Source organism: Truncatella angustata, assembly GCF_020726525.1.
Source record: "Truncatella angustata strain MPI-SDFR-AT-0073 chromosome Unknown BKA67scaffold_10, whole genome shotgun sequence".
In the NCBI taxonomy this organism is placed as follows: Eukaryota; Fungi; Ascomycota; class Sordariomycetes; order Amphisphaeriales; family Sporocadaceae; genus Truncatella; species Truncatella angustata.
Genome location: NW_025763390.1, coordinates 1,508,802 through 1,524,515, shown reverse-complemented (window position 1 = coordinate 1,524,515; position 15,714 = coordinate 1,508,802). Strand labels below are relative to the sequence as shown.

Below are 15,714 nucleotides of genomic sequence, written 5' to 3'. Positions count from 1 at the left end.
AATGAAAGACAATGCTTATACATACACATGTTCTCAATGTGGATATAGACCAGCACTTTGGGGGTGTCTCCGAACCACATGTTGAAGACAAACTGTTAGAATCTAGACTCGTGCGCCAAAATGCATTAATGCGAAATTGTCCAACTAGGCTACAGCAACACCCATATCGCCATTCCCAGTCCGCCCAACAGAACGCTGATTTTAGCAGCCCTCGATCCAGTCGTACTGTTTGGGATGGACGGAGAGGATTTGCTAGTTGTCAAGGTTGCCGTGGAGTATGGGGCCGCAGTAGAACCGCTATCGACGGAGCCCGCAAAAATGAGCTGTCCACCAAATGCATTTGCGGCGTCGTCTGCCTTGCCAGTAAAGGCCGCGGACTTACTCCTGTAGGCTTCTAGGGTACCGTCAAATGAGACAGCAGGCGGGTTGACGACGCCCACCATTTTGTCTCGGCATTCACTACCTTGCGTGCAATAGAACCAGAGGGGGTTCGTGTCATGAACACCGACTCGAAATATCTGACTCTAGAGCTGTATCAGGATGCTGCCATGACCTGAAAGGTGTTCAGATTTCTTACCGCTTCAAAGTCTCCGGAAGCTGGTACATTGCCAGAGAAGAAACCACCAAGCGTAGGAAATCGGCATACGCTGTAGTAATCACCCGCAGCAACACTGTGATTCCTTGCATGGAAGTGAAACTCTAGAACATCACCTCAGGACGCTGTGATGCTTTCAGGATCGAAGTCAACTCAGGACCAGCTCTGATCTGGTGGACAATAGTTGATATTGCTGAGACAATTCCACCGCCGGTTAGGTACACGGCGAGCTTCACAGCAATTGTGGGCTGACTCAGTTTGGAAGTCTGCATATTTAGTGAGAAAACAAACGCGATGATACCCATCAAGTTTGATACCGCTTGATGCCATATATACCCATCACTCAATAACTTGATTGGCATCATGTGGCCATGGCAACATGCAGCAGGTACGCTCTCAAAAATACGTAAGAGACAGTGCAACGGTAAATGGGCGGTTGAGTACTAGGTGGTAGCACATGAATGCCTAAGCGGGTAGTTGATGAGAACTACGTCTCGGGTGCATACTCCATGACATATTATTGAGGCCGTGCATGAAGTATGTTGTGCAAGATGGAAGCCCAGAGAAGCGAGGAAACTGGCACCTACTCTCCTTTTCTAGCATGATGCGGCTCTCCTGTAAGACTTTGGCAGTCAAATTTGTAACTCATTGGTGACAATATTGAGCCCGAGATGCCAAGGAGACACATGTTTGAAAGGTCCAAAGAACTGAATCGCCAAGTGTGCGAACTTTGCCTTTGCACTTTTGGGAATGGACAGAATACCTACTCATGCCTTGACGTTGTGTGTTCGATCACTCGTGTTTGCTTTCGCTTCTGAGTAGAGTTGGCGCAACAGCTGCACCGGTCCGTCGCTGGAGTGAGCAGCGCTTCCTGGAGATGGGGCTAGTGGGTTGATAAGAGCTGCGATAACGCATCCGTCCCAAAATTTTGGTTAGTCTAGTGCTAATAACTTAAGTTGGCTGAGGAACTCCTGGATATCCCGTGGATCAGCATCGCACTGCGATCGTGACAACAACTCCATTCCGAAATTTACAACACATCCCAATCTCCAACACCATGGCCGACACCAAGCCCCCTGGGGCGCCCGCCGCTGCCTCAGCGGCCGCAGCAGCAACCTCCGCAGCAGCAACCTCCGCAGCTGCCAACTACAAAGCCGCTCCCCCCAACCCTGCTCTGCAGATGATGGGCTTTGGAATGTTGCCCAAGAAACTTCCATCGCGCAATTGGTTGATCTTCTGGGCCATTACAGGCTCGTTCTCGGCCGCCATCATATACGACAAGAGGGAGAAGAAGCGCGCCACTGCGAGGTGGAGCAGAGCCGTATCGCACTTGGCCAAGGAGCCCGTTCACAGCCCGACACAACTCCCCAGGAAACTCACCATCCTCCTTGAAAGCCCGCCCAACGATGGATTGAGGGTCGCTCAGGACCACTTCACCGAGTACATGAAGCCCATCCTGGCTGCCTCTGGCCTCGACTGGGAGTTCATCCAGGGTCGCAAGGAAGGCGACGTCAGGGCGGCTGTTGCCGAGAAGATAAGGCGCACGCGACGACTACAAGAAGGCGTCATCAGCGATGAGGGCCAAGAGCCGACCGGCGAAGAGATAGTCAAAGGCATAAGGGAAAGGAACGCGACGCCGGAGTGGGCCGGCATCAACGGCGATATTGTCGTCGGCCGGCATACGTGGAAAGAATACATCCGAGGTCTACATGAAGGCTGGCTGGGACCGTTAACAGCTCCTCCCGTTCCGGAGGTGGCCAAGCTTGAGAAGCCTGTCGAGTCTAGTGACGGCACCGAAGAGACGAAGGAAGGGGAAAAGAAGGAGGAGGAAAAGACAGAGGAGGAAAAGAAGCCCGAAAGGCCACCGCAACCTTTACCATACAACACCACAAACGACTACGACACTTCAAGCCTCCCCAGACAAATACCTTCCGAGTTCTCACCTTCAGTACCGATTGCTTTCCCTCATCTTCTTGGATTCACAAATACATTTATTCGCCTCGGCCGATTCCTGAATCGTCGTCACCTGGCTGACGAGGTCGGACGTGAAGTCGCTGCCGTCTGCCTGGGACATGCCAGAGAGTACCGCGAAGATGCAGTCGGTGAAGAGCCCGAACTGAAAGCTGTATTGGAGCACGAGGAGAAGGACTGGCATAAGTCTGTATGGAAGGAGGAGAAGCCCAAGGAGGGTGAAGTAGTCGGTGCGACGCCCGCTCCTGAGAAGATCTGGATCAGTCCCATTGTCGTTGACTCGAGGTTATCGCAGCGTATGCGACGTTTTGAATTATCGCCCGAGGATGAGGCCCGCGCACGAGAGATCGTGGTACCAGAAGAAGATGTTGAAGGCTGGCTCAAGGGCAGCTTCAGAAGTCTATACCGGTGGGCGGTTTCGCCTGCTCCGCCAAGAATGTACTCCTCAGACGACGACGAATGAGCCAGGCAAAGTTGAACGAGGTTGGCTATATTTCCATCCCTTGTCGGAATAATCATGTATAATTACGAGATACCATCTCACGCATTTACAAGGCGCGCTGGCTGTACAATATCTTGGCCTCTTTGGTTGGGTTTATAGACGAGCTGTGGTCTGGCTGGCTGTAGATAGAACTGGCATAATTCCCACCTTTGGCGGCATCATTGCGCCATATTTGTACAATCGATCACGACTCTACTTCTAAGACCACGATAAAGTATGGTGCCGATTCCTCTTACTTATGCTCACCAGCAACCCCTTGACCTTTCAATGCTCATGGCCCGGCCCTTGATCACAGAGTCGGCTCATCCAGGTTGCTCGTCGCACCACGGATGAGGTGCACATGTCCCACCCCGAGCGGATATAGCTTTGATAACAGGGGCAATGAGCAGTAGCAACTTGGTCTTCCTTTCAATAGAGTGGCTTGCTGTGTCTGAGAGCTCCCAAGCTACACGGCCGTAACAATTTAGAGAGCCGATTTCACCCTGTCGTGCAGTGGTCTTCCCGTACGTTCACTTGGCTCCGATGCGTTCTATCGTATCTCTCAGTCGTCATCATCCTCGTCGGAACCGTAGTCAACAAGACCCATTTTTGACTTGGCAGTAGCTGCTAGCCGTGCAGTCTCTGGCGATTGATCTTTCGTGATTCCCGAGTTGGTGGTTCCGGCCTTTGAGGAGGGACTGGAAGCCGGTGGTCGCTCATCTTTCATGGCGATATTCTTTTCGGAGCCGTCTTTAGCATTCTCGCTGGCCCTCCTCTTGATCCCCTTGATCACGGGCTCTTTCTCCCTCTTCCTTTTCCTTGCGGCTCCGGTGCTCCACTCGTCTAACGTCGCCGCATCGACCTCTGGGACCAATTCCTGGCCCTCCTCCGCGGCATCCACACTCGCCGTCGCGCCCTCCAGCTTCTTCTGCGCGTCCCGGAACTCCCTCAGCCCGACCTCCTCGGCGTGTTTCTGCTCCTCGGCCTCCCTCCTCTCCCGCGCCTCCACCTCCTCTAGGAAGTCGACCTCGTCGTCGTCCAGCGCCCGGAACTGGTTCCGGATCTTGTTGGACTCCTCGAATGCCGCCTGCTTGGCCGCCTTGTTGGCCTGCAGCACCTCGTACAGCGACTGTCCCGAGCTCGACTCCACGGCGGCCTTGCGCGCAGCTTCGCGGGCGCGCCGGTCCGATTCGAGCTGGGCTTGCGCCTTTTCCCAAGCCGCGCTGGATTGCGAGGTCGTCGCTGTGGAGGGCGCGGGCGCGGGCGTGCTGTCGGTGTTGGTGGTGGGGGAACTGGCGTCGCCGGCGATGGTGCCGCCGGAGACGAAGCGGGAGGACATCGTCAGGTGGCCGGACTTTGACCGGCTGAGGCCAGGTGCTGTAGTGTCGAGTACTTCGGGGTGAAAATGGCTTGCGAACTTGGGGTTCGTTAAATGTCGCAGTTTGTTCAGTATATTGGGATGGGATTCGTGATCGCTTCCAAAATAGCTCCTTGTCGCAAAAGCTCCAGCAGCTAAAATCTGGGGAAGCTCATCCTGGATGTGGGGCCAATTATGGGAGGGCTACGGAGTCTGTTCAACCAGTCAAGTTATTATGGTAAAGTCTAACCTACGGGTAGTCTAGTCTATAGTCATACAAATACTCTCAATAATACCGCAATGCATAGTATTTAGAATCTCTTCATCACGCCGAGGCACCGTAGCAGCGTTTTTTGTCATAGATGCAATGTAATGAAACGAACACAAAGAAGACACAAACTCCTAGGTAGAAACTCTAATCCATTTTATTTCATCTTATTCCATTCAAAACTTTGTCCTAACTAATGTCCAACTGATTCTGTATGAAGATGTTCTTAGACCTTGCGAACGCACTTAATACTACACTACAGCCGCTCCAACGTACCAGCCCTTCAGACTCTGTTCATTTAGCTCCTCTGCCCAAACATCCCACCAATGCAACTCGTTCTTCTTTGACCCCATACTAGTATCACAAACAGTATAAAGTAGTATTATATCACAGCCTTACTAATTACAGTTTCTTTTCTAAAAGGCTTTTAAAGCTTAAAAATGTATGGCATTATCCCCACATGCAAGCACCGGGCGGCACTGGCGCTCTCGCATTTCTTTCTCTTTATCCCCTCCCTTGCTTTTCGACCTCTAGGCACCTGTGCAAAACAAGGTTACCTCATTTGTCGTTGATCTCGTTGAATTTCTCACATCGTGGTTTCGAGAGTCCCATCACTTCGCAAGTCAACTTCTCATTCAAAGTGTACGACTGTTTCGTGGCAGGATATGTCTGTCTTGATCTTTCGCTCCAATTTGCCTCTAGGCTAGCCGCATTTATGATTGCTGTTCATACTTGTTTACGGGCGAGATGTCAGTAATGCTATGGTCAAGAGCCAGCTTTACATGTTACACCGGGCTTCCACCGATGGTCATACCCCAAAATGGACGTAAGGTACCCATTCCCAACAACCTTTCTGCTCATCAGCCTCATTTTCCGAGTCAGATTCGCCAATGTCCCTCCATTTTTCAGTCGTTTGAACTTTATCGTGTGAGACCGTGTCACTCATATGACCTCCTGCTAATGGCATCTCTACTCCTGTGATATCTCCTCCCCTGCTTCTGTAGCCCTGTAGCCCATGCAGCGAACGATCCCGGAGCTCCCTTGTGGCTTTATGAAGACCAAGGCTTACCGACACATCACCCAAAGCCCCATCGCGCATTACTTCGTAGGTGACCTTAGCTACTTCAGCACAAAGTCCATCGTCAACTTCCCACAGAGTGCCAATCACATGACGAAAACCCATCAGCTGGTATCCACTGATCAAATGGATACCTTCGTCGACAAAACTCGAATTCCTGACTCTGGCAGTACCGCAAGCTGAAAGGAAGGCGAGGAATGGTTGCCGGTTCCCAATATTCATTTTGCGTACACTTGATATGGATAACCTACTCGGTTCGGAACCTAAAACTAGGCAGCTTTTTGACGGATCTCGGGCGTCTGTAAACCCGTGGCCGGCGAAATGAAACAACCTGCACCGCGCCATGGCTGACAACACGTTGCCGAATACATGTCGAGGCTCGAGAGGGTTCAGGCCCATCTCTTTGCATAAATCCCGGATGGTAGCCACTTCTCTCCCAGCAGAGGGTAAGCTAGAGTATCCTGGAGTCTCTTCCATAGCGATAAGGACCGCATCATTCGAAAGCAGATTCGGGGTTTCGTGTCGATGACTGTTCAATATTGACTTGACAGATGTGGCATATGATGATATGACCCTGTCAAGTACCGTCTCCGACGACCCTCCGACGTGGTGTCCTGCGGCATGAATAGGGATTTGCGTCAAGATTCCCGTGGGTATCCACCACACACGTGGCCAAGCATTTTGAAAGGGCGCCTGCGAGAAGCCTAAAGCATTCAGCGTAGGCTCTGCTAGAACATCCCAGAGCCAACCGAGTATAACAGGACTGACCACGTTTTTCCTCAAAACTTTCTGCCGCAGCCACTCGACATCCATCGCTTGCAAATGCAAAGAGCGTATCCGATGCAGCTCTACCATTATTGCGTCACAGCGATAGCTGCTGACATTCACGAGAACGATTGGGCCGTCTCTTGCAGCACTCTGCAGTCTCTCCGCGCTCGGGCATTTCAGAAAGCCTTCAAAATCAGGAAGCTTTCGAATGTGTGTGATGACCTTCCTCAGTCCACTGCTCGCTTCGAAGCTCCGCCTGTTTTGCGATTGCCAGAACAGGTGCTTATGTTGGGGGTCCTGAAAATGATTTTGTAAAACGGGCCGATCGAACTCCTTTGCGAAATAAACAAATTTTTCTGCCAACTCGGGGTGTTTCTCTTCCAGCTCTTGCATGTCTGGCCTCAGGTTCTCCACGGATGTGGCAAAGAGCGCTCGTCCTTGCTCCAGCAGTCGAAGCGCAACCGAAGGGGTTTGACCCGCATGCAGTGCTGCGGCTGCTGCATCGGATGCGAAGCCGATGACTGGTTCCAGTACGTGCTGCTTATCTGAATCGTTGATTAACCACGGCAACAGCTCTGGAAACAGGCCTATAGTAGCCTCGGAGGCCTCGTAGGCGTGCTGCCAGTCAGCGATTACAGCGCTGTACTCGAGAATCTTCATGCCTGCCGTTATTCGTACTGCGGCCGGCGAAACGGCATGAGCTAGGGCACGTTTGTGGTTCAAGATAGCTTCCTCGAGGTCAACTACCGCTCCTTTCTTTTTGTACCGACTATGTAACATGGTACCAAGCATATTAAGATAGCTTGCACGGTTGTGATCTTCTTCCAGCACTTGATCGACGACATCTTGTGAAACTCGTATCGCCTCATCGAGATGAGTCGCCATATTGCTCACCGCATACTTCTCTCCAAGTAGAAACGCGAGGCAATATGATTGATCGACTGGCGCAGCTACACCTGATGGAGCCAGTCTAATGGCCTCCCGCGCACGTTCAATAGCATCGTCTAAGTCCGTTTCATCTTTGTGAAGCAGATATCGGTAGAAGAGTTCGAGCCCGCTTTCAGTCAAGTACACTGGTCGGCGTAAATGTTCTTCTGGCGTTTTGGAGATGACCTCTTGCCGAATGCGGATGACTTCGTTGAGATCATCCGTCACACCTGATCTCAAGTACCGGCTTCTGAGTGTTATCGCTAGTGTGTTCCGATATGCCAAATAATCAGATTTGTCCTCTATCATTATACTCGTTGCTTCCTCTGCAGCCCAGATTGAATCCGAAAGATCCGCTGTTGAACCCATTACGCAAAATCGTGTATGCAGGGTAATCGCAAGACAATCAAGATATCTTGCGTGGTTAGGGGACATCTTGGGAGCTCCATCAACAGCTTCTCGTACTACAAAGACAGCTTCGTCGAGATCAGCTATTGCTCCTGCTCTCGAAAACCTTTCACTGAGTAGAGTCCCAAGGCTCACCAGTCGCGAAGGCTTCTGCGGATGCAAATCTGATGCCTCTTTTATGATATCCCGCCCAGTATCTATATCCTCGTCGAGGTCAGACCTAGCGTTCGTATCTAAATATCTCACTCCAATAGTTGGCAGGTCGCTAAGATCCTTGATTGCGTCTCTATGTCGAGAAGAGCCCTTGCGTGATCCAACGGATTGCTGCACATCGCGTACGTCCATATACCTAGGCATTGTGATTTCTGTGGCGTCGTATGTACTGCTTAGTGATCTGGCATTCAGTTCCTTGTTGAACTGCCAGGTTTCCTCAAACTCTGCATCCTGCAAGTCTACCAACTCTACAAACATCCCATCTTCGTCAGGTTCCGCACTACTAGCTTTAGTAACGCTTTCTCCCCCCTCGTTCGTGAGCAAGACTTCGTATTCGTACATGTTAACAACATGCCGCAATAGCGTTCATTAGTACCTGAGGTCCAAGCTGTCCCTGAACAGCCTCCGGCAAATGTGGCAAGTATAGGAGTAAGCCTTGCAAACCCGGGATCCAAATAGGCACTGATGACCAACACCAGGGAGGGATGTACTCAGAATTTCCAGCATGTCTCATGCTGCAGACAGCACTTGTCGCGAGCGAACCACGTACGATTACGTAACGTACAGGCAATTCCAATCATAAACGAACACATTCGTCGTCAGGTGCGGGGTTACCATCTGGACTCACAATATATAGAAGCCAGGCTGACCCGCTCACCGAAATGTGAGGTAATTACCGATGCATCAGAACTTTAGGAGATATCTCAACAGTGGCTGCCAGTATGCCTTACGGCTGACTTTAGACCATGTCGCACTGCTTGCGCCTCCTGCAGGCAGGATCTGATACTGATACAATCTAAAGCTTACATTGGTTCTCGGTTGCACCAGTGTGGGATCATGTACTGGTCGTAATCGGGCCTACATAATGTGGCACGTTGGGGATGCTGAGTTGAGAATAGCCATGACCATGTACGGCTTGGCGCTTTGTCGAAGTGACCAGCTCAAACCCGGATTCCATACTGAGCACTGCTATATGTATTCAGCTACCTCGAGTCATATCTCTAGGTAGCACTCAATAAATTCCAGTATCGCAGTTGGGTGTCCAAGGTTTGGTATTTTCTTTTCTTTTTCAGGCTAGCCACTGTACTTGCAGATAGGACTGCGAATGTTGTAGCGCAAAATCAGAACTCCAAGTATCTTGCATTTTGCAGTGTACAAATACGGACGTATGAGGTAAAATTCAATTATGAAATTGCACGAATGCACAGTAATCTAGCTCCGGACAATGTTGTAGCGATTGAAACACCCAGCTGATGGGTGGGTAGGCAAAATCCCTATGATAATCTTTCAGCCACTGCTATTAGCGATTTCCAACCGCAATCATGGCGCCAATACTCCGCATCTTAGCACTAGTCTACAGCGTCGTTAAGCCACCGCAAACCCCCAAAAACATTTGCTTTGCTCAATTCGATCATTGTAAAACTCTCCGGAAAATTGGCAAGCATCTCAGGTTCAGCGTCGCAAGAGGTATGGAATATATATACTCTCAAAGCACACATCATCGCCGGTTTCATCTCCAATGGTTCGATTCTCGGCAATCTTCCAAGTCCACTGCTCCAATTTGGAAAGACCCCCACGGCGATGATGCTTCGTGCCCACAGGATCTTTCAGATGCCCTAGATCCACAAAGCGAGAGTTGGTAAGAACGACGATGATCGCCTCGGGCAAAGCGCCATTGTAGGGGCAATCCGTTGGCCATGTGATTGGGAGTCCTCTTCCTCGGTTTCCGATTACCTCTTCCCTACCAGCTGGCAGATCGATACTTGATGCCCTCGGCAACGACACTCTGCCGAGACCATTAATGGCAAACACCCAAGCATACACTTGCTCGCTTCCAGAATTGCGTAAGCCGATTGTGATTCGGTCGTTGACAGTCAGATAATCGGTGCCGTCTTTCCGGAACGGCGGACGATTAGTATTTCCAAACCAATTGACCTCAACAGTCACACCGTGTCGAAGTTGCTCATAGGGTTCCGGCCGTAGACCCAGGAGATGGTGTGCACGGCCCAGTTGCTCTAACCGCCTGATCAAATCCGCCACTTGGGTAGGATTGGCAGGCCAAGACACTTCAAAGATTCTTATGCCGAAGTGGTTGGAAACAGTGATGCTTTGGCCTTGTCTAGAGAGTGTAGCCAGAGGACCAGGCGTCCGACGAGTAGCTGGTTGAATGAATCTCGATGTTCGCATCACGTTTTCCAACTCTGGGGTAGAAGGATGCACCACAATTGGTAACTTATGGAAGGTATTTTCACGGAGTACCACCGTCAAATGGGAGCTAGGGAGAAGCTGAAACTGTGTCTGGTCCCATGGTTCAAGACTGGCCCGGGCTTGGAATGCATCAGAGGTCATGACGCGTGCTTCTGCGATCTGATTGCCTGAGTGCATCAGCTTGTACAGGCTACCTTGGTGGATGCCGGACACGCGACCACCTTGGATGAGCAGATCGGTCGCATTTTTATCTGCGGGGAATTCTCCCGTAATGGTTTCCCTCCTGGAGAACGGGTGTCGGTTCCCACGACCTTCCACACGAGGATGTTGCTGAGGGAATTCCGCTTGAACAAGTTCTGATACACGTATCATGGCAGACCGCCAAGGTATAGTTCGGTTGGAACCTACAATGTCCCTAAGAACGAGTATAAGTGATTCTGTCAACACTCCACACCATTCCCCGTTGCTGTTGCAGTACTCCCATGCTGATTCCGTGGGAGAAGCGGCTGCTATACGAACTGCGGACGGGTTTTCCTCAGGGAAAGCGTCAAGTCGAAGTTCCCTAACGGTTTCCAAAATACTGACGTGGGCTGCAATATCTTCAAAACGAACCATGCTGAGACCTCTGGGTTTCGCATTGTCCCCGTGGCTGGGATCACGAGCCATGCGGCCCGCAAAACAGCAATCTAGGATGATGGTGACATTGTCCGCCTTATCGGTCATGCGCTTGAGCCAGTAAGATATCTCTCTATCTGTGATGCCGTTGAAATGGTGCGCGTTCGAGACGAAGTCGAATGGGACAAGGAACTGATGCCTCCATGGGGTATCCCGACTGACTGGACTTGTAGACTCGACCATTCCGCCATGACCGGAATAATAGACCACAACAGTATCGTGCAAAGAAAGACTCTCGATGAAACGATTCCAAGCAGCTCGGATGCCATCCCGAGTTGCTTGATGTTCGCAACATTGAGTTGAAATGAATCCGAGCTCTCCAAGTAAGAGTGCCATGTTCCTCACATCGTTGGACGGACCGCTAAGGCCATTGTAGCTGCTAGCGATCAGCAAAGCCTTTTTCTGCGTCATTATTCACGGTCTACAATATGAGAAGGGTACTGGTTGAATGTTGATCGTGTCCTCAGATACAAAAGGGAAAGAAGTTCGAAAGAGGTTCCGGAGCAGTGCCTTGTCTGATTGCCATTGGTACACTATATCAAGCAGATAAAAGGGAGGGAAAAGAGGCGGTAACCAGATGACTCAATCTCACTCTCATCCAAGGCAGCCACGGTTCAGCCTCAGGCATATTGCCAAGTTACCGCTGGGGAAGTTGGCGATGATGCGTTATTGGATGGGTATTTTAGCGGCTATGTATCATCCTTCAAGCGCCGTAATCCGCCACGGACGCCTAGTTGCCTCAATGCTGCCTCTACTACCTACATTTTATTGCTTGCACGACTGCATATTATCGGAGGCGCCGTTACTGGCTTAGTGCGGTATATAGAGGAAATAGTGATCGATTGTTGATTGACATGTCATGCAAGGACTGTATAGACTTCGCCTGAACCGTGCTATTTAACTCATACTATTCGTGTCGGCCTTTTTTTTTTTTTTTTGAAATTGAAAGTCCACTGTCGAGTTCTGTTGGGCTTGAGGGGTGCATACAGGGTATTATTACCCCACTCCTCTCATGAGCCTGAGGTATCGGCGACGTCAACAATCACATGATTGTAGTGCTTTCTCTGATAGAGTACCTAAAAATGAACTGGCTTGCCATGGCACGGATCGCCACGGGCGCGGGCGGGACGCTCGGGACTACATTCAGCTGCTAAGGCCGCACAGTTGGGCTGCAAATTCGTGATCGTTACCTTGCTACCCGATACTTCATCCCTGATATATTGATGTCCTACACCCTTCTTCTTTAACCCCTGCCCCATCTTTGCATCTCGCATACATACCCCGAGTTAAACGTCGGCTCGTTCCCAAAACAAGATAGGCTGTATCTGTATATCGCACATCGTGTCAGCAGCATTACTGGCTCCGCCCTAGCTGGACCTCGAGCGGCCATCATGCGTTACGCACTTTTGATTGGAATAAATTCTTATGCACATAATCCCTTGAAAGGTTGTGTCCACGATGTCCAGGAGGTCAAGATCTGTCTCGAGCAAAGGTCCCCTGGTGTCAAGGTGTTTATGATGACTGCTACCTGCGCGGAAAATGCAGATCCACGCCAACTGGTGGAAAACCCAAGTGACTGGCCGACATATGATAACATTCATTCTACTTTGAAACTAATCGCCACAGAGGCAAAACCCGGTGACTTCGTCTACATTCATTATTCCGGCCACGGTACGCGGATTCCTCCCTCAGAGTTCAACGGGAACTCAGGCGATGTGGCTTTGGCTCTGCTAGCAGGAGACCGTGGCCAGCGAGTCAACTATCTACATGGATTCGAATTGGCCTACTTAATCAACAAGATTGTATCGATTGGGTGTGAAGCAACTGTCGTTTTAGACTGCTGTTTCTCGGGAGGGGTATCTCGCCACGACAATGACGATGGTGGTAGGTCTCTCGTTTACGATATCGGTATTGACATGGCTTCCCCTCGCCCATCTGCCGGCGCAAGGGCCTACATGCGCGCTGGTCGCAATACCTCGTTATTACCTGAGTGGATTATCAATCCGGACAAGTATAACATACTGGCGGCTTGTGGGCCCCATGAAGTCGCTCGGGAGATTGAGCTCAGAGATAGAACCAGACATGGTGCTCTTTCCTACTTTCTTCTGAAGTTACTAAATTCAAATGGCATCAAGGAAGGAAGCATAGATGACGTGTACGGCCAGCTACTGGCAAGTTTTAGACAAAACTTTCGCCAGCAGAGTCCTGTGCTTTTTGGGAAGCAGAGTTTAAGGTTCTTTGACTCTAGCATGGCAGGAACCCTCGTGAAGAGTATTGCTGTTATTGGCACTACGGCTTCGAGGCTTTACCTGAACGGCGGGCAGGCACATGGCCTGAGTAATGGTGATGTCTTTGTCCTTGTCTCCTGTCATCGTACAGATAAGTCAAAGGATTTTCAGACGGCTGGTTCCACGTTCGGCCGTATCATCAATGCGAAAGGTCTTACGTCAGAAATCGAAGTGATTGATGGGCCACCTGACACGAAGGCTTTTCGAGCGGGCTGGATCGCGATGCCAAAGAACCAGCCATCACTTCTTCGATATCGGACTCATTTCCAGGTTACTAGCACGCAGCAGGCTACTTGGATTGAGGCATGCAGCCACCGGTTGTCGCTGAATGCGACGTTCAGCGAAGTAGCTGATCCCTCGGCAGCCTTCACTGTCATTGTTGGAGACACTAATAGTTACGAAGTTCGCGACGCAAATCTGCAGAGATCATTTGAGCGACCTCGCATACCGCCAGGCGAAGATTGTCTCCAAGAGGTTGTGAATACAATCGAGCAGCTTGCTTGGTATCATCACGTCAGATCTATAGAAAATACAACTCCCTCCATGCAGTTTCTGAATTCATTCAGTATCAAAATTATGGACCAGGCCGGGAGGTCCTGGACGAAGTTAAATATCCAAGAAAACATCCAACGATATCATAACGACTGGATCATAATTGAGTTAGAGAACCAGGGGAACCATCCTCTATATCTTCACCTATATTCCCTGGGCCCATACTGGGAAATAACGAACATACTTCGAAAGACATATGAAACGATACCCATTCAAGATACTGAGCAGGGTTTCTCCGGCATAAGTAGGAGAAAGCTAAGAGCTACGATTCCATCGTCCATGATTCAGAACGGACAGGAATACTGCGAAGACACCATCAAAATCTTCATCACGTCACAGCCAACGTCAATCTCATGGTTGGAAAGAAACAAAATTGGATTTTCCGGAAGAGCGGAGGGTTCAAGTCATTCGGCCCCAACATCTATTAAAGTGATTACCAGCGCTGATAGCCATCTTGATGATTGGGTGGTATACAATTTATCAGTTAGGACGCTTTTTCGCCATTGAAGATTTGATTGATATCATGTTGTACCTATTTGTCTTAATTTCACGCGAAAGCGCAACAATGGCCATCAAAAGAATTTGATGCTTCATTGTGACTATGCTAGACTTTGATCGATGGAGCATGGATTATAACATACGGCAGTTAGTGCTTACATGTAAATCAGGTGATTGCGGGCAAGCTCAAATAGATTAGCTAAGGTTTTACCACCTATTAGTCTTGAAGCTGTATGTATACTCAGGCCAAGACTTTGTTATTGCTTAAACGATCGATTTAGGTAGGGGGGCCGCAAATTACACTTCTCAGTGGCTAACACTATACCATGATACGATATACTCACCTGAAGGTGGTAGTAAGACTGAAGTTCAATGCCATATTCGTATGTTCTATCAGCTAGACTTTACAAAAACATTCTTCAAACGAATTTGTCAGTGTTGATGATATGAGGTATGGTCCTAGATGTGTCGAACCTGGGTGCTGAAGACATAACGATGAATCCTGGCTGCCGTAGCATACTTGTTGGGATCTTGCTCGTGCCCAATATTGGTATGGTCACCGTGGTCATAAAATGGCTTCTGACTTGACAAAAGTTTTCGTTTGCTTTGACTGTAATCCGTAGATATTCTTGCAGGGTTGCGCCGAGGAAAAGGGCAACTCATTTGACGCAACATGACCAGGTCCGTCTTCTGCTGGTGTCAAGTCCGGTCCGCTCTAACAAACTGCCTTGGAAAACAGGTCTTTTGCGAAGGTTGAGGACCGACAAATGTGTACGCTGCCACCACCAACGGAGGCACCGCTATTATCACGTTGTTCAGATGTCTCCCGAACGCTTTAATATCTTTCTGTAGCCATTCCAGCGCCACAATCTGACCCATGATAACGCAGTTTCCCGGTGCCGTGGTCCAATTCAGCGCCGAGCCCCAGATGCGCCTGAAACTCTAACCTGCCAAGGCGGTACTTCATAGTCATGACCGTGATACCCCCTCCGTCAGCTTCACTACATTGTTGATGGGGTTTGAGACGTAACCGAATAAGAACGCTACACACTGAAACTACACGAGCATAGGTCTTTTGTCATCGTCCTCTCTAAGTCCGTGCACACGTTTGAGTACAGGCAACCCCCGCTGAAACTTTTCTCTCCACCATAATACACCGATGTGCTAGGAAGGGGGGCATACTCGAGACAGTGAGGCCGAACTCATTGGCTGACGAATTGGCACTGCTTATTGGGTTGCGACCGGGGGGTTCTTCCAAGGCTAGGAGCTGCGGTTTGTGTGCGGGATGAGATAGTCGCCGGATCGGGGAGCCTAATTCTATATCTAACCCACTGCACGCTTTACGACGTTTACACCTACCTCAGCAGATGAACGGGATCTTGGCTCGCTATAAGTTGGATCACTGACATGAATAGTTCGATGACCAA

General features: G+C 50.0%; 6 protein-coding genes across 6 annotated transcripts; 2 read left to right on the top strand and 4 right to left on the bottom strand.

Moving 5' to 3' along the window:
- Positions 1–77: 77 nt before the first annotated feature.
- BKA67DRAFT_96824 (uncharacterized protein) lies at positions 78–571 on the bottom strand. The gene has a single exon (XM_046109572.1). It carries the CDS (start codon positions 441–443, stop codon positions 150–152), a length of 294 nt encoding a protein of 97 aa, XP_045952736.1. The 5' UTR covers positions 444–571; the 3' UTR covers positions 78–149.
- Positions 572–1,652: 1,081 nt separating this feature from the next.
- Positions 1,653–3,029, top strand: BKA67DRAFT_541200 (mitochondrial import inner membrane translocase subunit Tim54; the record flags this gene model as incomplete). Its single annotated transcript, XM_046100887.1, has 1 exon — positions 1,653–3,029. One exon carries the CDS (start codon positions 1,653–1,655, stop codon positions 3,027–3,029), a length of 1,377 nt encoding a protein of 458 aa, XP_045952735.1.
- Positions 3,030–3,609: 580 nt separating this feature from the next.
- On the bottom strand, positions 3,610–4,386 carry BKA67DRAFT_541199 (N-terminal domain of NEFA-interacting nuclear protein NIP30-domain-containing protein; the record flags this gene model as incomplete). The annotated part of the gene is made up of 1 exon (XM_046100886.1): positions 3,610–4,386. One exon carries the CDS (start codon positions 4,384–4,386, stop codon positions 3,610–3,612), a length of 777 nt encoding a protein of 258 aa, XP_045952734.1.
- A 1,094-nt stretch (positions 4,387–5,480) lies between these two features.
- On the bottom strand, positions 5,481–8,408 carry BKA67DRAFT_664070 (CHAT domain-containing protein; the record flags this gene model as incomplete). Its single annotated transcript, XM_046108309.1, has 1 exon — positions 5,481–8,408. The coding sequence occupies one exon, from the start codon at positions 8,406–8,408 to the stop codon at positions 5,481–5,483; it is 2,928 nt and encodes a 975-aa protein (XP_045952733.1).
- Positions 8,409–9,518: 1,110 nt separating this feature from the next.
- Positions 9,519–11,360, bottom strand: BKA67DRAFT_696106 (caspase domain-containing protein; the record flags this gene model as incomplete). The annotated part of the gene is made up of 1 exon (XM_046109338.1): positions 9,519–11,360. The coding sequence occupies one exon, from the start codon at positions 11,358–11,360 to the stop codon at positions 9,519–9,521; it is 1,842 nt and encodes a 613-aa protein (XP_045952732.1).
- A 673-nt stretch (positions 11,361–12,033) lies between these two features.
- On the top strand, positions 12,034–14,711 carry BKA67DRAFT_583577 (caspase domain-containing protein). Its single transcript, XM_046104084.1, has one exon. It carries the CDS (start codon positions 12,341–12,343, stop codon positions 14,294–14,296), a length of 1,956 nt encoding a protein of 651 aa, XP_045952731.1. The 5' UTR covers positions 12,034–12,340; the 3' UTR covers positions 14,297–14,711.
- Positions 14,712–15,714: the final 1,003 nt, after the last annotated feature.

Bases quoted from the DNA above. Each gene is read 5' to 3' on its own strand.
- BKA67DRAFT_96824 (XM_046109572.1), bottom strand. From the start codon at position 443: ATGGTGGGCGTCGTCAACCCGCCTGCTGTCTCATTTGACGGTACCCTA.
- BKA67DRAFT_583577 (XM_046104084.1), top strand. From the start codon at position 12,341: ATGCGTTACGCACTTTTGATTGGAATAAATTCTTATGCACATAATCCC.